The sequence below is a fragment of the Atractosteus spatula genome, chromosome 14, assembly GCF_055471065.1.
Source record: "Atractosteus spatula isolate fAtrSpa1 chromosome 14, fAtrSpa1.hap1, whole genome shotgun sequence".
NCBI classification, from domain to species: domain Eukaryota; kingdom Metazoa; phylum Chordata; class Actinopteri; order Semionotiformes; family Lepisosteidae; genus Atractosteus; species Atractosteus spatula.
Window position 1 is genome coordinate 32,458,040 of NC_142719.1, and position 23,740 is coordinate 32,481,779.

At 37.7% G+C, this 23,740-nt stretch overlaps 1 protein-coding gene across 1 annotated transcript; it reads right to left on the reverse strand.

Moving 5' to 3' along the window:
- Positions 1 to 5,962: 5,962 nt before the first annotated feature.
- On the reverse strand, positions 5,963 to 22,417 carry lonrf4 (LON peptidase N-terminal domain and ring finger 4). Its single transcript, XM_088933104.1, has 12 exons — positions 21,499 to 22,417; positions 17,482 to 17,600; positions 16,164 to 16,286; positions 15,056 to 15,208; positions 14,804 to 14,933; positions 13,839 to 13,932; positions 13,502 to 13,616; positions 12,379 to 12,500; positions 12,037 to 12,195; positions 11,431 to 11,593; positions 10,742 to 10,891; positions 5,963 to 9,164 (listed from the first exon to the last, which is right to left on the reverse strand). Exons 1-12 carry the CDS (start codon positions 21,794 to 21,796, stop codon positions 9,015 to 9,017), a joined length of 1,776 nt encoding a protein of 591 aa, XP_088789230.1. The 5' UTR covers positions 21,797 to 22,417; the 3' UTR covers positions 5,963 to 9,014.
- Between the last annotated feature and the right edge of the window lie 1,323 nt (positions 22,418 to 23,740).

Consider the following 23,740-nt stretch of genomic DNA (forward strand, 5'->3'; position numbering starts at 1 on the left):
GAATAAAGAATAGAAATCAGGGAGGCAAAAAACAAAAGGCATGTTGCAGTGCACTGGCAAAGCACTGCGTAATGGAGATGACATCTCCCTTGGGTCCAATTCAACCTTGAAGAATCTTGGAATCATCTATTAAATTTTAGATTTAGGTCCATAACAACCATGAGTCAACATGAATGCTTGACTTGAGCACAGGCTGTATACAGTATATATGTTCCCTATCAGAAAGTGTATCTGAAGATACAGTAATTGGTACCTTAGTTTAATGACTGCAAAGGAACAAATAAATGTTTTTCCTTGCTGAAAAGAGAAGAAAAGAAACACAACATTCTGGGGAAAAAAAACACGAAGAAGGCTCCACAGCCGAAACGTTGTTTCTTTTCTCCTACTTTGAGCATGTTCCATTGCAGCCTACGCATGTTGACGCAGCTCCCTACTTGAACTACTTTAGTTTAATGACATCACCCATTAGCCACTGGCCGAGTTTAAAAGGGCAGGTCAGACATTGCAGCAACTGATTTTAGAGTTATATATTGTAGACTTTCACAATATTATCGCATGTTTAAAATCACATTCTGGATATTGCTGTTCTTGGGGATCTGGACTTTTCCATTTCCTCTCTCCTTTGATAATGGCAGCTTTCGTTGTGTCCAGGGATTGCTTCCAGATCAGACCACTCATGGAACTCTATTCATTACACCTGCTTTTCATCCCTGCAAATATGTGCACAAGGTAGATGCTTTATGTGGTTTGCAATTACTTTTCATTAAGCACCCCAGTCCTTCAGCTTACACACTTTTAATTACATTAGACCCTTTTGGCGGTGCGGTGGCTCTGTGATTATGGCTCTGCGCCTGTAGCTGGAAGGTTGCCTGTTTGTATCCCGCAGCCGGCAGAGGAATCCTACTCCACTGGGGCCCTGAGCAAGGCCCTTAACCCCAACTGCTCCAGGGGCGCTGTATAAATGGCTGACCCTGCACTCTGACCCCCAGCTTCTCTCCCAGTCTGTGTGTCTCATGGAGAGCAAGCTGGGGTATGCGAAAAGACAAATTCCTAATGCAAGAAATTGTGTATGGCCAATAAAGTGATCTTATCTTATTAGAACCTTTTGTGAAAAAGGTCCTAAGGGAGAAATAGCTGGTTTCAAAGCAATGAAACAGATAACATCCTCCCAAGGAGAGCTGGCAGTGACTCATGAGGAACTTACATGTCATTCAAGACAATTTCTATTTTCTTGGGGGGGTTTCCCCAATTGAACACCATGCCATCACATGAAAATAATGCTATTGATAAAAATCACAAATCACTTAAGGATGACAGATCTTAAATAAGAATTTAAATTGATATCTAAGCCAACTTGCAGTGGTTAGCATTGCTGCCTCGTAGCACTGGAGCGCTGGGTTCGATTCCTGGGGCACTGTCTGCATGGAGTTTGTAAGTTCCCCCTGTGTGCATGATCCTCCGGGTGATCCCACAGACCACAGACATGCTGGTAGGTTAATTTGCTTCTGGGAAAATTGGTCCTGGTGTGTGTTTAAGAGTGTGTGAGAGTCTGTATGTTCCCTATGATGGACTGGCCTTCATGCAGGGTGCTCCCTTGTACCCTTTGCTTGCTGGGATAGGCTCTGGCTCCCCCGCAATCCAGTATTGGATAAAGGGGATAGAAAATGAATAGATGGATATAAGTCAACCTTAATTCTGTTTTCCATCCAGGACTTGTACATAAGCAAGTGCCACAAAATGAGGTTTCTACACACCGCTATCCCAAGTTATCATGGGAGAGTTGTGTTTATTAAAATTACCCGAAATTAGATATGAATAAATATGGTCATCTTTCAAGTACCTCAGCTGTACAGATCAAGGGAACTGAAGTGACTAACCATTTTGGTGTACTTAAGGTGTCATCAATCAAAGATGCAAACTCATCTTCTATTTTATGATGTACTTACATCATATCTAGGTTTCCTGTGCTTTGCTTCTGTCATATTGATTGCAAAGTCAGTGGAAAAAAGACAGATCTTCAGCACATTAGTGAGAGAACATTTCCATCTGCTGGAAGCCCTTTGTACTGCAGATGTTGAGCTGATCCACAACCCTTCTGTTGATGCTTTGGATAGAAGAATTAAAGATCTCGACGTACCGCTAACACTGTGAAATTAATTAATAATTAATTTTTATGGAAAATGTGACATAGTGTCATGTCCCACAACCAAGAAAACTGAGAATGGAGAACAATACAGGTATAGATAATTTAGAATCCCCATATGTACTTTTGGGATGAGATGGTTTCAATTTATTATCTAATGCTTTTTAAGTCTTTAATGATATTACACTCAACAGGTCGGCCGCTTTCACTTATCCTACTCAGAAAATTGTATGTGTTCTTTTTATTTTAGATTCAGGCAGGAGACTGTGAGCTCACTATTTCTTATCTTTTTGATTCACTGCAATGAACTAGCTTCCTATCTAGGGTGCAGTCTATCTTTGAACCCGTGCTTGCTAGATAATCTTTTGGCTTCTGTGACCTCTGTGACAATGGAAGGATGTTATTGTTGTGCATCTCGGATGAAATATCAAGAAAGTGTCGACATACCGCTAATACGGCTTTAACAAGAAAAAAACATTAATTTGACATTCAAGTAGGTGTACAAGGCAGGATTCCGTGGATTAATCTTGTTGTAGATTTTGTCCTTGGGGTGGGAGCATAGATGCAGACGGTGTCAATGCATTATCATTGTGTCTATCCTGAACCTCTCTTCTTGTGCTGTTTGCCTGATTTGTCAACACCTCCACACTTCTAGCATAGTGTTTTCAGCAGGACTTTAACTACAGCCCTGGGATTTGCCTGCTACAAAAGATAGGTTTAAAACCACTTGGCCTCCTTTTTTTTTGGAAATGGTAGCATCTGCTGCATATTAGAAACAACGTTTTTTTTTTTCATCTTTCAGCTGCCGGCTTCATCTTGGTTCCACGGTGTGGCTGAACGTTTTACTCGGCTTGAACTTTCTTTTGCAAAATGTCAATCCAGTGTCCAGGATTTACGGAAACTAAATGATTTCATTAATTCGTTTGGTTGGACGTCCCAGCTTGATTCTTTATTCTGAAGTTTGGTAACACAGCCAAGGATCTGCGCTTGTGGCTGGAAGGTTGCCAGTTCAAATCCCACAGTTGGCAGAGGAATCCTACTCTGTTGGGCCCCTGAGCAAGACCCTTAACCTGAACTGCTCCAGGGGTGCTGTACAATGGCTGATCCTGCACTCTGACCCCAAGCTTCTCTCCCTGTCTGTGTCTCATGGAGAGCAAGCTGGGGTATGTGAAAAAGATGAATTCCTAATGTAAGAAATTGCATGTGGCTAATAAAGTGATCTTATCTTAAAGGGTATTTTTTGCTCTAAATGTTGCTGTCCTCAGGCCAGAAGGCAAGTAAACATGTAGGCGAATGCAGATGATCAAAGAGAAGTCCTAATAATTTATTCAGGTTAATCAACTTCACTATAAATCATTATGACTGCCATGTTTAACAATAAATATTCAACAGTGACATCTTTAAACAAGATCTTTAAACTAGGCTCCATAGGAACAGACCACAACATACAGTAAATACAGGAACAGACGCGCATGTGAAAACAGGGAAGCAAGAAGGTAGAAGAGGTAAGAAGGAACGTCACCCATCATCCTCCTTTTGCTTTTTCATCCACAGCTTGTATTGTAAGAGAAATTATACTTAAATTTATACTTGAAACCAGATTCTGTCCAGGTAATATGAATGCTGAAAGAGTTCCGCACTTTGAGCTTTATTAGAGAAGAAAGCTTTGTCTTTTTTTATTTGGAAATTCCAGTTTCCTTCATTGTGGAATTCGTACGCTAAAGACGTCTCTCAGATTTCAGGAGGCCTTTGTGGAATTGGGAAACTGGTTCCTAATTTTTTATGAGGTATCTGTTAAGGGCTGGAGAACTAGTCCAGGTTAGGACACATTTTATTTATTAGAGCACAGGTTCTCTCTTTATGGCCTGTTAAAGTTTTGAAGTAGTTCAGGTGGGTAGCTGTGTCAGCATGCGTAGTCTGCAAAGGAATAATTGATAGGTTTATTCCATGCTGAAAAGAGAAAACACAATGTTTTCGGCTGTGAAGCCTTCTTCAGGTGCCTCAGGTTACTTGTTCCTCTGTTAAAGTTTTGTTGTCTTCAGATACTCAGGAAAGAATTCAGGCTTCAGAATCTCACTGAATTGTGTATATCTGTGCATGGTGTATGTTCTGTGTTTATATGGGTGTGTAATTTATTGTAGTTTATATATGGATTTAGAAGTTTGAACGTAACTCTTGATGTTCCCTTACTTCAGGGGATGAAAAGTATTCACCTTTATTATTTGCTTACATAGCAAGCTGGTGTAGTTATCTCTATTAGGAATTTTAACACAGAATCCAGAACAGAATCCTGAAAGATACAGGATGTTAGTGTTCTGAGTTATATCTATGTCGTAGATATTGATTTTGATAGTATTCTACCTGCTGCTACCATTTTTAGGGTATAAAGTGCCTTTACAATTCATGTATTGGCCTTATGTTGCAATCACCCGCTAAAGATCATCTGTTAGTACTTCACCATTACTATTTTATGCTGTTTACCTCAGGGATTTAAATTGGCTCAACTTTATATTATAGAATAACCCAAGACATGAGGAAATCAATTTGATTCACAGGCTTGTCTACTGTAGAATGCAGTGGCGTTTAGTTTTAATGATGACACTTGATGCAGGAATGGAGTCTCTTAAGAAAATTTTGTATGATTGAACAATAGATGTTATACAGTGCTTTGCAATAAAAAAAAAGATTCACCCCCCCATGATGTCCTACTTTGTTGAACTAAATTATGCATACACCTTTCTTTTAAAGTGAATGTTTTGAATAATTCAAATGCTGAAACTGAACTCTGAAAGTGGTGTTAAAAATAATTTAGCTGCTTTTGCAATTCAGTCACTGGTATGTAGGTTACTGCAGCTGAAAAGATTAGACGATACGGTATTTACCAGTAAAATATGTCTATATCCCCTGTAGGCAAAAGAGAAACTGACTTCTGCACAAAAATACAGAGCTGTAGTGTAGTCACAGATTAACTTTCATAGCCTAAGGGTGGCCCGGGGTCCAGTCAACGTGATTCTGGAATTTATTATTGAAAAACATGTTGGACACTCCATCACGCACGTGTGACTAGAGTATCACTGTGCATTTGGACATTTGACAGGTTACAGAATTTCTGCTGTTCCATGGAAATGTTTTCAGGCATGTATAATTATGGTAAAATACAGGTATTGTTGAGTGCGGTCTGTCCTTGTTTGTGTAGAGGTGTGTTTGTACTTAAAATCTCCTTTTGTGCCATCAGCAGTAGATGTGAAATGATGTTGGGAATGCGTTCTCTATACATCTGGCTTTATTAATCCCAGGAGACCAATACGCGAAGTAGCGCTGGCTGAATCATCATTTGGCACCGTCTGGCATCGTTAGAATATAGGATTCCCAAAACAATAACTACAAATTGTAACTAATTACCAGCTTGATTGATGATCTAAACTGGTGGCTAAATGCTTTTGAAGTGGGGGCAGACAGTATACACTTCTGAACAGCTGTCACAACTACTGTAATTGAAATAAAACATTAAACGCTACTTGGAAAAAATGCTGAAGATCTCTCTTAAGTGTATTTCTACAGAGTTTGTTCCTTTACTTTTGTAAGTTCCTTTATGAATGCTTATGTTTTTTGTAAAACACTATAAACTTGCGCAAGGTCTGGAAGTTGAACAGTTATAATCCTTGCTTGAACAGTCAAGTTCTGAATCCATATTTCACATACTGTTATTAATAATAGAAATATTGGAAAAAATACTTGTTGCAAGACAAAGATGGTAAAAATTTCAGATATTTATCTCAAGTAAATTCTGAAGTTTTCGGAAAAAGAAAACAAAACTGAATTATAAACAGCTTTATTATATATCATAACTAAATGTTTACAAGTCATTGTAAAACATGTTTGTGTGCAGACGTATGTATTCCATTACAAACAAGATTTCTTCAACAGTAAGAAATATACATCTTCAGCAGACATAAAGTGAAACCAATAAATTCACTTCAACACCAAAATTTTAATTTAAAATGTCTTATTTAGTTTCAACACACTGATATTAACAATGTGAAAAGAATAACATATAATACTCTAATACTCTAAACAGAAAAGCACTAATTGTTTCTAATTTTTACTGTACTGGATTTGGATATGTGAAATTGGCCCAGAACACTCACTGATGCTTAAGGATGCTATACACCAAATAATATGAAAATATTTGCAAATACATATCCAAAAGAAAGAAATCCCTGAACATTAATAGACATGCAAAGCATAACTGCAGTGCAAAAATGTTGGCATTCATAAAACAAAAAAGGCATATTGTAGGTTTCAATCTGTCAGGATTGACTAATCAGCATTGGCCTCAACCAGTAAAAAATGAATTCTCAATTTTTACATTTTTAAAGTGCAATGGAAACACAATGCCTACTTTTCCAAAAACTATAAAATACATACCACATCTGAAGCCAATAATACTTTTCACTAATCCAGTAGCAAAAAGACATCCTCCCCTTCTGTAGTAATAGTACCAAGCTGATTAGTCTAACAGATTAAATACCCTTCAAAAGTTTCCCTTTTGGCTGAATAGCTTCCTCAAGATGTTCCAAATAATCGAAGTTTAATTTTCTAGATAATGTAAAAAGCCTACTGATGTAATTGTTTTGTTCTTTATGCAATACTGTATATTATATTATAACTGTTATATTAGTCAATCATAGCATAAGAATAAAAACTTTTTTCAAATCCAAGCAATTTCACCAGTTTCTAAGTCCACACTAGAATGTATTGTAAATCTGTATAAATAATCATATAATATATGGTTTTATTACTTATTCTAGTAAACATGCAAATAAAATACCATAAAGTGTCATTAAACAGTTATATTTTTTGATGGCTCCAAACATCAACTGGGATGTAAAATGTTTATTTTTTAGCCCAGCCTTGATAATCAATGCCTTACTACAACTATGTGAAGTAGATTTTTTCCAATAGGTCTCAATTTTCTACAAAAGCATTATTAGAGACTTACAGGTGGATCCTTCAACTTTAACAAAGCCAGGAAGGTCCACCACAATTCTGTTTACATAGTAATTCTATGAGGGTGCACGGTGGTCTTAGCAGTAAAGTGTTTTTAACTATGCCAAACATAACAACACAAATGTGTAGTAGCAAATGGGTTACAAAAGGGAGAAGTAACAACTCAAATGAATCCTTATAAAAATGACTTATACATATATCAAAGGTGTGACATTGTACATGTGCTGTAAGTGGGTGAGAAATTACATTTTGCAGAGATTTTAATAGCAATGTTGCTTTGAGGTGCTTCTAGCAAAGTTGACGATTATGTTACTTTGAGCAAAGTATCTGAAATTTTAGTCCAGCATTACATTGTACGGTTAGCAGGAATAAAACCCAAAAATGATCCTGTGTTGTTTTAAACAGAAAAACAATGTGTACAACCTTTAAGATTACTTTTCTGCAAGAAAGCAATACATTTCTCAAACGACGAATTCTCAAATTTTCAGTTTTCATTTTGCGCACTATGAAATATAACTGTACATGACTAAATAGCTCTAACAGAACTTACACATAAGAGAGCACTGTAAACATTTCTCATTCCACTGCCCGCTATAGTAGTCTGCTGCAGTCAGTAGGCTGTATCTGATGTTTCAGTCCTTTACTTGGCATTTAAGGAAATCTTAATTTCAAGTGCTTCAGTCTAATTTGCAATTGTGCTCTGCACTGAGTTTAACCCTTATCTTTATTTGTGGAGTTTTACATGCCATGTTCTAGAATAGAAAAAAAATACATTTTTTAGAATTTGTATGCCAAAGAACTACTAACAGATACAAAGTCTTTGTACATGTGTACAAACCTCGACAAATGCTTATTGAATATGTGCACTTCCGAATTAATGGTGAATTTTAGATGTTAAAATACAAAATGCTAGAATAATATAAAAATACTTTCTTATTCCAGTTCCTGGTGTCAATATGTTGAATATTGTACATGCGTCACATTTCACTTCCATAAGTACCAAAAACATAATAAAATATTAGGACTTTGAATCTTAAAGTGTACCAGAAAATAAGACTTGAAACTCCCAGGCACCAAACTTGTGAAAAGGCTAAACTCAGAGTTTCCTTGAAATACTGAGTTAATGAAAAAAATCTATTTACTTAACATGTTCTTTGGATTCATGTGCTTATGTACCTTGTGTTGTAAGCCACAGGTTTAGCTTAAAACTAAAATGGTTACAACTTCATGACATGATTTAGTGTTACTGAAATATTTTTTTCTATGATAACTAATAATTTGCTGATATTTTAGCAAATTATTTAAAAGTAAAATAACAAAAACAAAAATATACGGTGACAAAATAATCTGATCTTTTCTGGTATTCTTTAAGAGGAATTAAACATTAACTTTCTGTGCAACCTAACGTTTTTTTTACTTAATCAAAAGTAAGTCAAAGTGCTGTGCCACACTTCAGAACTTTATGCAGCAGTGGGAGATCTCTCTTCCTAACTAGTCAATAATTGATCATTAACATCCTGTGTATGTTTTGTTTCCCAGCACTAAATAAATGTTCGTGTGAAAACATCTTGCGTTTACAGATGTTAATGGACATCAAAATAAAGGCCTTAGGAGTGCTGTTGAAATACACAAGACTCCACAAGTGAGACGCTATGAGCTGAATGACCTCCCAGCGCTATCTAGTGAAAGGAGAGGCCTGTGACACATGTAGTGATAATGAGGTCAATTGAGATTATGCACAAATGCTTAAAAGCTTATCAAAACTGAGATTATTCCAAATTAAGGCAGTGTTCCTGGCGTTCGTGACTTTAACTTCACGGCAGGAGAGAGCCAGAGTAATCCAGCCTGACGTTCCCTTGTCTTAGCTCTGAGAGAAATACTCCAGAACGACGCGCAGGTGTCCCAGCCGGTCCCTGAGGGATGTCAGCGACAGCACCGTGGTCTGGTACATTGGGTCCAGCTGCATCACGGAGAGCAGCCACCAGCACCAGGACGGCCCGCTGGGGGAGGCCTGTAGGGCGAATGAAACGCAGACTGAGGCGCCGCAACAGAAAAGGCAGTGAAGTCGTTTTTTCGCTCGTTTTTTGGTCGTCTTCCGCCACCCAATAGTTTAAATGAATATTTTACATCTAAAATCGAGGCTCACTGAAGGTAAGGAAAAATTTGAGCGCTTTGTTTTACATTTACGTGGTGATCAGTGTACGTCTTGTAAAATGTACACTCCAGCAGCCCATACCCCCACTGACCGCTCATGAAATAAACCCCCAAAGAAACAGTCCCTCTACGACTCTGCAGTGACTGAGCCCATAAAGGTGTGCAGTGGAACATGGGCGATGTCACTAGCCAGTTGCGTCAGGGGTATCCCAAACCAGGATATTATGTTAGCTGCAGAGGTTGGGGTTAGCTGACTGAGGCTCCCTCTCAATGAGAGACCTTCTTCTCCTTGAGTCAGCGATACCTCAGCAGTTGGGTACAGTGGAACCTGCCAATGACGAATGACTTGGCGGGTGGGTAAGTGGAGAGAGTGTGCCTACATGTCGCATTCTGGCCCTACCAGTCGTGGGCGGAGAGGTGGCTCTGTGCCTGTGGCTGGAAGGTTGCCGGTTCAAATCCCATGGCAGGCAGAGGAATCCTACTCCGTTGGGAACCCTGAGCAAGGCCCTTAACCCTAACTGCTCCAGGGGCGCCATATAAATGGCTGTGTGTCTAATAGAGAGCAAGCTAGGGTATGCGAAAAGACAAATTCCTAATACAAGAAATTGTATATGGCTAATAAAGTGATCTTTTCTTGTCTTAAATGGGGGGGAAAAAATAATTGCCGATTTAAAAAAGGATTGCTTATCACTACAAAACCTGACTGTGTATCAATACAATACACTGCTGGAAGAACATGACATTTTACAAGACTTGGACTGATCACCAGGGAAATGTAAACAAAGTGCTCTAATTAATGTTTCCTTGTCTTCAATGGACTTCAAAATTCAATGGACTCGTAATTTTAGATGTTGCACATAAACTATTAATTTGAACTGCAGACAAATAAAAATGAGATAAAAATGAGTGAAACAACATACTTTCTTTTAAGGACTCTGTTCTAATAAAATATTTATTTCAAACTATCTTCTGCATCTAAGACCCATTTTACAGCATAAGATAAAAGGCCTGCTACATATTATTGTATGCAGTCAGGTGTCTGTAAACACTAAATTAATGGAAACAAAAGTACAAAATGCTTTAATAAATAATTGGAAGTCTTACTGACATTAGTGGAGAGTGAGGTCCCAACCATCAGACAGGGCCAAAAAACCAAGTTCAGTACTTCAGTTTATATCCTAGGGTGAAGTTCGAATTCAGTGTAGGAACTTTCTTACAGCTTAATAAGAGATTAAAAGAGCTGTTTTTTCTCTCAGTTATTGTAACAAAATGCTTACATTTTGAAGCATGAGGGTTCTGTTCCGCATACCCCTCTTTCTTTTAAATAAAACCTCGATTTTCAGGATTTCCGTGGGATATTTCTCTTCCTCACTGCTTTGCTCTCCACTCATGCCTTACATACTCATCTTTATCCAGAAGGAACGGGACATTTACCTGAATGTTGTCCTCCCTCTCGGGCATGTGGCCATACTGCTTGTTGATCTGATCCCGGATTCTTGGATTCAGCCGATGGTACCAGTCACAGGCTTGCTGGTAAATGCTATCATGCAAGCGCTGCACGAGCTCCAGCTCTGCACCTTCTACCTGTACAAAAACACACACACAAACCTTAGAGGCTATGGGCAACACAATCTAAAAGTAGAGTATGCTTTTTTAGTGTCTAGGTGTGCCAAAAGCTGAATCACGTAGTACAGTACAGAGTTACAAAAGTCAAAGCTGGCAAGGGGATTCACAAAGTGAATCACATTTCACAGTTATTAAATTAGTTAATAAAATAGTCTTTCAGTGCAAAAGCATTAATGTTAGAACTTGGTGAGGACTGGATGAAGGTCAGATATGTCTTAATATTTAAAACCATAACATCATAACGCATAAGGGAGTGTACTTTCTTTTTCACATCACTGTATATGCTGAACCATACAGAATACAGTGTACATATAGTACCATATACAGAACCATAAAAACCTAATGTCAATATTAAATACAATGAAAAATATTAGTGTGACAGGTATCTAGCCCCTTCTTGTATATAACGGAGTCAAACACAGGCTACACAAAACTATACTATCTACCAGTTTTGTAATGATATTCTGTAAGAGAGCCAACGTTGGACAAGGGCGTACTTTTTGGTCCTCCAAATATTCTATGTCTGCTGTGTGGTAGCCATCTCTTTGACCTCTCTTCGTAACCCGGAAGCGATTCCTTCCTATGGTGTCCACATACGACCTGCCATCAGGAAGGAGATCCAGACCCAGAATCTCTAAAATGCAACCATAGTCTGCAAACCTTGAAAGCAGAAAAAAAAGTCCAGTGTTCACTACATGAAATACCACAATTTTCACACCGTGCACATGTAACTTAAAATGTTTGATAATGCAGGATCTTCCCTTTTCATGAAGTTTGCACATTTCAAAAGTGTTTGGTGAGTGTGATTTTCTTTACATAAAGAATTATGAATTCTGTGTAACGCATGATTCCAAATAGTTTTTCGTGCTAAAAGTAACACAACGTACCAAAAAGAACTACTTGGTAAATACAGCTCAGGTGGGTAGCTGTATCAGTTTAAGGCTGCTAAGCCGAAACATTGTTTTCTTTCTTCTCTATCCAGCATGGAATAAACCTATTATTTTTTATTTTTTATTATGTGAATAACTGGAATCCTTTGAAGTTTCTAATCCTGCCTAACTCAGAGGGATCGCTAACATGGTTTGCTGTACAATTTCCAGTACCCTTTTCCATGTTCGTAAGTACACATTCCAAACTTCTTTGTGCCCGTTTCCATACACCTGCGCATCATCAACCGGTAACGAGGCTCAAATATGTGCAGAGGACAAGGAACTCCAGGGAAAGCCACTGTGCACACGAAGATCGGAATGTCCTTTGTTAAGCTGAAAGACACAGCACATGTGATCTTAAGGGACTGAACAGGAAAGGTAAGGCCCATTGGAAATGATCCTGCAGAATTAGTATTTTTAAATGTCTTTTAAGACTTTAACTTCACTAAGCATTATAGTAAAGCCAAAGTTTAGCAATCATTCTCACGAGCAACAGATCAATAAAAGAGTACTTACTTTGAGAGCTCTGCTATTTCAGCATCGTGTATCTGCTTCCTCTCCGCAAGTTCACAAGGGAACAGTCTGGACATAATGTCCTCCAGCAAAATTGTACGGTTATACTTTCTGTTTTTGAGATACTGCAAGGGGGGAAAAATGCTTATCAAGGAGTGTAATGTAAAAAAGTGCTTCTCTTTTCATAATTAATCATTTCAATTGGAAAAAGGAAAAATCTGCACACATCTGCAGTCTTTGGAGCTTCACTCACTGTATAATGATTTTTTTTCTGGGCTTCTTATAAAAACTATACTTAGAAAACATTAACCAAAACTGTTAAACTGTAGTTTGATAGTAATGCCAATAGATGATGCGTGATAGCTGTAATACGTATACCCATTTATGTTTGTTAATTAAAATATGATTATGGTTTTTAATAACAACATTTGGCTACTGAAGCTTCATGAAATAATAATAGTAAGATTCAGAAAGTTGCTTTTTTGCAATTTCAGATCAGACTGACAATGTGATGTGTTCTGTGGTAGTCATTGGTAACACTAGTTAGTTATTAAGCAAACAAAAAGGTAAATTGTCAAAGTAAGTGAAAATGAAAAATTGTTATTAAAAATATATATCCAGTGATATGTACAATAATGAAAATATTTAAGAAAACCTCCAGAGATGTATGTTCATGTAGTAATTAATAATTCCACAGTACCCTCACATTATTACTTTTTGTAATTTTTCACACACAGTACAGATATGTAGGTGGACATCTGCGAGTCACCTTTTACCACTCTCCAACCATTCATGCATTTTCAAACAGCCTCATCCTATTTAGGGTTCTGGAGGAGCTGGAGCTTATCCCAGCAAGCAATGTGCCCAAGACAAGGTACACCCTGGATGGGATTCCAGTCCATCTCAGGACAGACAGAAACCAGGGCCAATTTTCCCAGAAGGCAATTAATCTACCACTATGTCTTTGGGCTGTGGCAGGAAACTGGAGCACATGCGAACACAGAGAGAACATACAAACTCCATACAAACCACCGTGCCGCCCATCTTTTGCTCATTAAAAAAACATGGAGGAGAAATGTGGAAACCTGTGGCCATTATTATGAAAAAACAAAAACAAAAGACACACCTCCTGGAGGGGCTGCTTGCACAGAGGGCACCTCAGATTGTGGTCAAGGCTTCGTTCGATACAGCTTTTGCAGAAGGTGTGTCCACAGGGAGTCGTGACTGGTTCGAAGAATAACCTAGAAAAGTACAGAATTCGAGTATTATTTTTATCATTATATCAACAGCGTTTACAGTACCTTAGAATATGATTTTGAAAAGTTACCAATGTAAAGTACATGTACTGTACCTCAACACTACTTCAGGCTAATGGTGAAGCTCACATCAGAAAACATGGTCCTATGGATCATTTTGGTATAAAATCCAACAACTCTTAACTTAAAACATGGATGTTTGCTTACCTTATGCACAGTGGGCATTCAAAGTCCGATGGACTGAGCATATTGAGAGGAAAATCTTGGACGTGGCTGCAAATCTCTGTACTCATATTCGCTCCTAGGTTTTTGAGAGAGACATTAAATGTGTTGGAATAAAATTTTACTCAAATTTACTAGGAACTGTCTTTGATCAAGTAACAACACATCATGGATGTTCGGTCAATACTGGGGTTTATCAGGGTGTAAATACAGGGAGGGCAATCTGTTGTAGGGCTTCAAACTGAAACTGCAGGTCTCTGGGAGGGCAGAGGGAGCTGAAGCATCCAGGGAGCACCCACTTGAACAGGCTGAAAACATGCAGACTTCACACAGACAGTGAGGCCAGTATGAAGATCCTTATCCCAGTTCTGATGTAATCTGTCACATCTGTACAGAAGCTGTTTGTTTCTAGTGGCCTAAAAAAAATGAGCCTCTTTCGTCACCCTTTGTCCTCAGCCATTGTTTTTGTGTTTAAGGATTCACATTTTGGTTTGTTCACCTTTGTACAGTAAAGGCAGAAAGCTGGAGAAAAACGCTGATTTGGTCCCAGTCATCAGTCAGTTTCCAGTGAAGTAAGCCTTCTTTGTGGAGATGAGAGTGACAGATGTTGCTTATACTGTATGCGTTTGGCCCTCCTGCTTAGATTTTAATTCTTATTCATGCTGCCTAATCAGCTCTGCATGTGTACTTTAGCTCACAATAGCATGAAATGAGTCATAGGACTCTCTTGCTCTGTAAAGTGAATCAGGAAATGGTCTCATTTGTCAACAACAGGTACAACTGCACAAAAATGCAAACAAGTACAGCTCCAGTTATTTGCTTCCTGAGAATGATACTCGGGGACATCTGCTTTGCTATATGACAAATAATTTCTTCTCACCTGTCTTGGAGCTTCTCCCTCTTAATTTTTCTAAGCCATCTTAAAATATGACACTTAATCCAACACTTACTGCTTCTTTGGTGCTCAGTGTCCCTGTTCATCAGTTCCTCTTCTTTTTTTCTGGCTGGGAGAAGAGAGACAGAGTGGCTCAGGCTGACGCAGCTGTCGGCCTTTTTGGCTTTGTTTGTTTCTCCCGAGGCCTGGAGAGAGGAAAGGAGTGGAGAACTGCGTCAGAATGATATCTTCATGTCAATACATTAGTCTGCCCTCCCTCCTGTCTTTACTCTGATGTGCAGAGATCATTCCTGAAAAGGGGACTGACTTGCACTCTCTCCTCCTCCAAGGGCTGGGAAAGTGGGGCGTCTTCACTCAGCACAGGGTCTGCTGCTGGGCAGGCGTTCCTCAGATACATCGAGGTGACCTTCAGCAGGTCTTCTACTTCTTCTGGCACAGACACACCATTTGAATGCAGTATCTGAATATTTCCAACCAAAAATAAAACAGATGTAAAACATGTTTTTACAGTTTTAGAGAAAATCAATTTGGATACTTCCATTCAGGTGTCCATTACAGTAACGTCTTCATTTTAATTTTTCTTCCAAAAACCATAATTTGTCCAATTTGGTGTACTTGTATCATAATATAAGTGCTGTGTGGTAACGCTCTCATGTCTTTTATCACCTGGCCCACCTGGTCCTGACCCACACTGCTTTTGCCCATTAATCTACACTGTCATAGACATATAAGACACCATCAGGAGTTTATTATAATGTATGCATGTTACAAGCATGAACAATTTTCCTAAAGCACCCACTAGTGTTTTAAACTGCTACAGTAGCTTTGACTTATTAGTACATGTTAATCTGGGCGAGCAGAAGCCAAGCTTGTTATTTAGCAATATTTAATCAGATTATTCAAATCCCTGATCAAAACAACTCGGGATAAACTATATTTAAGCTGCCAGCATTTATTGTGCAGGGTCTAATCCACCATATTTGCCCGATCAAATGTAATTGATTCACTGTAAGGTGTTCCTTCATATTAATGTGTTACCTAAATTAATTATAATCGCTGTCCTTAAAAAACACATAGTAAACAAAAACTCTCCCTTTTTCTCTTTCTGTGTAGATCTGTTTAAACTAAGTTTTAAGTACCACAAACCATAAGGTCTGAAATAACTTAAAATTGTATTTGCCTTTTTTAAAGAAACACTAGATAATTCTTGCAACTCCTGCTATTATTCACAGTAGGAAATACAAATGCTGAATAAAATAAATAGATATTAGTTAACATCCTGTGCTTTAATATACATGTGTTTACGTTTCTTGACTTAATACATAAATTATTCTACAGCTTTCAACAACAGTTTGAGAAGTTTTAAAGTATTAATACATAGTTACAATTCACAGGATCAAAGGCCTGGAATTTACCTTTTGTATTTCATGCTTGGCAGGAGAAAATTCATGCTGAAGTCTGAGACAGTGATGATATTGAATCAGAGCTTCTGTTTTTCTTCCCATTTCCAGGAATATGTTCCCTTTTCGAAAGAAACCCTAAGCAGAAAAAAGATCAAAACTAACAACTGACTTTCATAGAGAAGAAGAGAAGTGATTCTCTAATAATCATCTGCACATCAAAATGTAGGCATAATTCATTTAAAAATAGAAAGCATGTTATCATACGGTCTATACTTTTTAGAACACACAAAGTCACTTCTTTTTGTGTCTTTTGTGTAGAGGGTAAGGTTAAGGTTTTGCTGTTCCACTGTATGTAATACAGTGGGAGAACACTTCCTGGGCTTCTGAAACTTTGAGGAAATACTCTTATGAATAGTCAGATGACGGACAGAATTCACATCAGCAAAGGATTACTTCTGTACGGTAACATCTTGGCTTGAAAACAAAATATGATAACATTATCGACCTGAAGTAGGAATGACAGCTTCGGGTACATTAACCAGTATGACAACTCTATCATGTCTGCCCCAGGCAAAGTAAACATAGCTCCATAAATCCATCACCCATGAACGGTTACAAATATCCCTTGTACTTCTTCACCAACTAAGAAAAACAGAAATGTAAACTGACCACTCCCCAAGAACGTTTTTAATCATTTAAGGAAACAGTTTATGAAATAATGCTTCCTTCTTTTTCTTATTCTCCCAATGGCAGGTAAAAAAAAATTCAATGGATTTGGGTGTTTACTGTACTTCCCTTTTAGATACTTAACACTAGAATACTTTGGATTATTAAATACCATCTTCTATTTTATTTAACATTGTGTACAAACTTACAGGGAGTACATACAAACAACTTTAGTTAAGAACACTACTTTATAAGCAGGCCTGTGTGATTTGGAAGATGATTTTTTTTCTGGATTCACTGCAGTATGCAGTATTACATCACTAGCTTTGTTTTTCACAAAACAAAATGACTTAACCCTGTGGAATATGAAATTATACTACAGTATACCAGGGACATAGAACCTGGATGGTGATTAATATACAAGCTTTAAGTATTTTTAGCAGTTTGAAAAGTTTTAGCTTTAAAGAGAAATGTGAGAAGGAAAATTAAAAAGAGTTCCCTCTGAGCCGTATTTTTTCATTGTTTTATCGAAAAAAAATCAGATGGCAAGGGCTTAATCAAGGCACTGAAACACTCCATTCCACAGTAAGTTCTACCGCAGAGGAGTGTGGCTCACGTTTTTCTGTTATTTTTTTGACCTGTTATTTAGGAAAAAACATGTCACCTCAGTCCATGTGGGCCGCATTTCACATAACAAATCCAGATCCTTCAGAGCGTCACTATAGCGCTGTAGTCCCAGTTTGGCCTCTGCCCGTGAAAGTTGCAGGCTGACATCGTTAGGCGCTGTAGGAGGAAGGAGAAATAGTCAACAGTTTCCCTTGGCACATCAGACAAGAAGAAAACTGATTTGCTTTTTGGTGTACCACACACACCACAGCACTACAACCCAAGTGGACAAGAAAGAGCTATTATCAGAATCTGAAAAGGAATGTTCCTCCTTTGAAAATTCCAAATTTAAGACATGGCATATTGCACTTGTTGCATGATTCTCACATGACATTTGTTCACTGTTTCAGAGAAATGTTTGGGGCCTTGAAGAAACAGATTTTTTAATAAATTGACTCGTCTTGAATAAGTCATAGTGTGATACTTAAGAGTTAGAAACAACACAAAATAGTTCCTTGCTCATACAGTTACGGTAGTTTTCCCATTTGGAAGGAAGTACTGGTAGTTATACAAAGTCTCTTGTCGAAGAATCAATTTCTTTAAAAGCATGAAGGACCAAAGCAGATTATCAGGAGCATAAATTATGTTGCTATAATGTTTTGCATATTCTGCCATGTTGACAGCCTTATTACTAGTCAGAACAAGAACCAATACAACAACAGCCTCCTGTTTTCTTCTTCGTTCATTCTTTGCATATTGTAACATGAGAGTATGTTACATAAGAGAAGACATGCGCACTCCTTTTTACTATTGGTACACAGGTACACAGTAGTACTGAAGTACTGAAGAGACTGACTGAACGGCTTTTGATTAGCTTGTGAACTTCTCTCGATTGTAACCTTCTATGCAGTAGTTTCTTATTCTTCAAGGGAAAGTGCATTTCTATATTAAGAAAATACCTCATCTTCAAGTTCCACATCTCAATAAAAATGTAATAACTAGTGTGCTCTCAGGGTCAGCGCTTCTGTATTAAGAACCCGTACTGAAAACCACATCCTACTGCATTAAAATTGCAAAGATGAGAGCAGATTCAGAGACACATCTGATAATGGGGAAACAGGTGTTTGAAGATGAGATGAGAGAATAATAAATAACCCTATATTAAATGATATCCAGCTACTAAGCATTTAACATCATTAAAAATCCTTTTTATCCACTTCCTTCTCTGAAAGTATACATGTTCTTAGCAGTGTTTGCACACTGTCTTTTAAAGAAAATATCTTGGTGCCTTTCAGCAGAGTCAAAGCACCTGACAGAATCCAGTGACATTAGAGCAGATACTGAGGATAAATCCTTCAAAACAAGAAGTGTCATCTAACTGTTTAGTATTTTAACTCAAAAGTAACACACTTAGGTTTAAATCCTTTTTTATTTTTTTTAATTTACTGAGACTGAAAACTGTGTTTTAGCAACGAAAATTATGTACTGATATAAACAGCAAAAGATTCAAAGAAAACAACTAGCAATATATTCTTCTCCAGCGAGGCATGGTAGGGCTAGCACTGCTGCCTCGTGGCTCCAAGCTCCTGGGTTGGATTCAGTCCTCAGCCATCTATCTGGCTATGTGCTACGTGTTTTCCCAGTATTCATGAGCATTTTATCCTGGCAGTCTGGATTCCTTCTGTCCCCAAGACACACCGACGAGGTTTAACTGCCTATTGTAAAATTGTCCCTTTCTCTGTGGTCCTGCAATGGACTGGCATTCACCCCCGGAGACAGACGTTCTCAAAGATCTCTTTTTGTGAAATATTGATATTGTATTTTAATACTGTTATTCTCTTAGAGGAAAATGTATGGACTGTGTGTTTTGTCAGATTTAGGTAAAGGCTCCAGCAAAATAATCCTAAAAATCATGTCAATGGGGTAAAAATAACTTAAGAGTAAAATTAGATGTTGTTTTATATGAATTTTAGTTTCCACTTCAAGTTTTTAAATATAGATTCCAAAACAAAGTTGGCTGAATTACTCCTGTTACACTTGGACATGGACTGATATTGTGTATCTGTCTCTGTGATTAATACATCCCACAAAGCAAACTATGTTGTGTTATAGTACAGGACATTATTTACAAATCCTAGAACATACTGACAGTTAACCCTGAGAACTGCTTCATTATCAACACAGCATTTAGGACAGAAATCAATATGAATTTCTGTACAGCAAGGCTTGCGGAGTCTTAAAACATATTGTCAAGCAATTTTGTTCAGGCAGATTCGCTGGGGTCCTTCAAAAATCTGCTCTAGAAGGGGACCATCAAAAATCTGAAAATTACATCTGTATTAATAATAAAAATTAATATTTTGCTAGCTGCCAAATAACTGATATGGGCCTCCTCTATTTTCTTATATCCTGCTATAAGATATGCATATCTACCCTTGTGTACCTCTTGGTTAACCCATGTCTATGCAAGTGTTATGGGGATTGTTACGAAATAAATTAACCCATTTTACCTATACTTGCTCTAATGAGAGAAACTGACAAAGCTTAATGATGTGATTTTATACCACCACTGATGCGTTGCCATAATTATTTTTTGTAGCATTTAATATGACACCATTCTAAAGCACATCAGCTTTTCTTGTCATGTGTAGCCTAATGCTAGTGCACAGACCTTTAACAGAATCAGAAAACTGCACAGGACCACAGCAACCTTATAAAGCAGCTGAACTATGCTGTACGAATCACGGTAACTTTCTGGGGATTCTCATCATAACATTTTAAGCCATGGTGTTTTAAAAACAGGGCCTTTGAAGTACTAAGTGAAAAACATTTCTTTTAATGTTCAATATTTACCTGGGAATGAGAAAATATGTAACATTTAATAGGATAAATTACAATTTAGGAAAAGGGTCTGATCATGAAGGCCTAAGCCTAAAATAAATTAATTTGAGTGTGGTTGCTTTACTGAGTTATTCAGGAGATCCTAAGCAATGCATCACTGAGATCCACTGTGAGGTACTGATTCACTTGAGCGGATGTCTTGTAGCAAGTCTGGTAAGAGCAAAACAGTAGCTAGCTAACGTCATCCACAGACACATACAAATAAAATAATTGCTGCAACATGAACACTTAATCTCTTAATGACACTGACTGATGTGTAGCGGGGAACAAAAAACAGGAGCTGTTTTTGGAAAGGAAAACACCTATACTTCCATGCCCTGCGAACCATCTCCGAGTTTTCAGTTCCCATTTCTTCTGCAATATGTTAAAAGGCCAACAATTATAATTCACACACCAAAAGTCGTCTAATACTTGTAACTGCAGCAAATTCACAAAGACTGTCTTTTTGAACAGACATGACCGTGGTAAATCCATTGTGCTAGTATTTGGCTATTGTGAAATTAGATGTTTTTTTCCGAAGTTAAGAAATGTGCTTGCTATTGGATGAACATAGTTAATATATAAAAGACATTTAGGTTTTTTCTGGAAAAACATATGTGGAGACAAGACAGTTTTCCAGATAGCAACCCCCCAAATTGCAAAATTCAATTTGAAGATTGCTGCTGACGTTTTATCTACATGTTTTAACACTGCACTTGTTTTTATGGTTGTGTATGTCATAACCAGTATGTTTTTTTCTTTTCTTCAGAAGTCAGGAACCTTTTTCAACAACAACAAAAATAAAATACGAACTGCAATGTTTTTTTTTCTCTGGGAGAGATTGGCAAACCTCACTGAAGTTCCTCGAATTCTCCACTGTGTGTCAGTGAAGTCGTAATATTGCACGTAAAAACTATTACACTAGGAAATCAGCATGCGCGCGTTATTAGTAATATTTCAATCGCAAACCACGTTTCACGTTTTGTTAAATTGGGTATATAACAAAATGTTTGATTAGGTGCCCTTAAGTGCCATGAGAACAGCAGACTGAGCACCACACAAGCAAATTGCGTAATTGGGTGTGAGGGGCGAAGTACTCCATGTTGAAGTTATACAATTTTTTTTACATTACATACCTTACGGGTTACATAAGTCTTTTTCTTTCGCAGAAGATATTCGATAAAAAAAACCTTACCCAGCCGCATTCCTTCATCTATAATCCGCAGGGCTTCAGTAAACTCGCAGTTTTTAAGACGATCCTGCAAACTGCACTTCAGTTTTGTGTCTTCTGGGTAGCATTTTTCCATCACGCTGAACAGCAGGACGTTGGTTTTTATGTTTTTCACGTCTCTCAGCTTCAACCTCTCTCTGCAGATTTGGCACCTCGAGGGTAAAATCGTCCCCATGCAGCTTTTGCAGAAAGAATGTCCGCAGGACACTGTCACAGGGTCGGACATAAGACAGTGGCAAGTTGGGCAGAGTACGAGATCCATTTTCGTCAATAAACTTTGTCGTCAGGTTGGTTTCACTTTAAGAGATGTCGTTCTAAGAGTCGGGAATACGCCTTTTTCAAAAAGGGAAAGAGAAAAGGTAATTGCGTGTAGTCCCAGATTGCATTCAAATGTATATTTTAAACGTACGCCAAGCACCAGTCTAGCGAGGTTTATCTGCACTTTGAGGTGGTAGCAGCCTAGATATCCTTACAATCTGACAGCAGCGATCTCTTTGCAGCCAAGACGTTCACGAACTGTCCGTCCATCCTGGTTTCCCCAGAATAAGAAATCCTTTCAGTGTTGACCTTCGGATTATGATCGCCGGTCCCTGATCATTTATCCGAAATTTCGGTCAAACGCATAGAAGAAAAGTATGTAGTACCCTCTCCTCTTCCATTGATAACCACAAAGAGAAAAGTCACCCCTTCGTTACGGGAGCTACCGCACTTCTTTTGTGTGCGTTAAAACAGAGTACCACAGAGAAACCACAGAGCCGAGAAAGACATTTCATACAGTTCTGCGTTATTAAATTTCCAGGCTTCACCTGAGCATCACACACAGTATCACAAGGATAGACTACTGTATGCATACCCCATGGGATTATATAAATAGAGACCATGTGATTCGTAAGAGGCTGTGCCGATTGGCTTGAAACAGTCGGTCCCACCCTGTTGTGAAACAGTCTCCCAACGTGTTTCATAATCCAATATCAAAGGCGGAATCAATGAAAATGTTTCTTTCATGGGATATTTAAATTATAATGTCGAAGTGTCTGTGCAGTTTTGTTGAACGATTTTTATCCGTAGGTTAACTGAAGAAAGCGGTATAATTGGGTATAATTTATAATATATTATTACTTACGATATTATTCACAAGCGGTGCTTGTGAAATACCTCAGTAACCTTGTTTATTTAATGGTTAAAACATAATTCTAAGAATGTTCGTGTTTTAAATCTATGTCGACGGTTAAAAGTCTCAAATGAAGTAGACACCCGCATAGAAAACGTTTAATGCTACTAAAAGAAAAACCTATTTTAAGGAGATTGCAACTGTGTACCAATGGGAAACTCCTAAAATCTCTTCGTTGTTGAAACAAGCTGTTGACTTGTAGGTTAATTTGTAACTGATTAAATTTCACTGGAATACATTTTATGTTTAGAAACCGACTTCTTAGACGTATATATGTATAAATTATAAACGTTGAAATACACAAAACTTACCTCTTACTTTTTTGCCTTAGTCCTTACTTTAGTCTAATTATAGAGTGTCATATTGAGTAAAGCTTTGCACAATGACTGTTATTACTAAACATATACCTTGACTTATCCATCACCAAGAGTCTTGTTTACAATCCAATAATTTACTCCTCAAGTACTTCGTGTTGCTGGAAATATGCAATAATTTACTCCTTACATTTTCCTCCCCAGGTACAGTATGCAGTGATTGCAGATTTAGAAAATGAGGAACTGGAAACACAGTCATAAATATGGGCCTTTGCGTCAGCCAAGCCAGAAACAATAAAGTGTAATAAACTGAACAGAATACCAATGACACAAAAACAAATGTATGTGTTATACAAAATACAATACAGTATATAAAGGAGCAAAATGTACAGTAACATGGCAGTCTATACAAAACACTATGTCAAGATCCTAATGGATGCGTAATGTTATATCATTAAATTAACTTTTATTGGCAGAGGTATTTCCTATGTCTTAATAGTACTTAACATAACATACTTCATTTTTTTACATGTAAATATTGTTGTAGTTGTGTAGAAGTGGGCAGTGGTCTGGTTTTTGCCCCAGCCAAGTATTTAATCACATGCTGATTTTAGTTTTCAGCCTGCGACCTTTTTTAATTTGCTTTCACCTCTTAAAATCAAATTTTAAATTGAGAAGCTGAATGAGGTTTAGAATTGACAAATTGAGAGTCTGCAGTTCT

Bases quoted from the DNA above. Each gene is read 5' to 3' on its own strand.
- lonrf4 (XM_088933104.1), bottom strand. From the start codon at position 21,796: ATGGATCTCGTACTCTGCCCAACTTGCCACTGTCTTATGTCCGACCCT. The intron at 16,287-17,481 runs GTGACATGTTTT...TTTTCTGCTTAG, and splicing joins TGCGGCCCACATGGACTGAG to GGTTTCTTTCGAAAAGGGAA. The intron at 13,617-13,838 runs GTAAGCAAACAT...GTACTTTTCTAG, and splicing joins GAATGCCCACTGTGCATAAG to GTTATTCTTCGAACCAGTCA.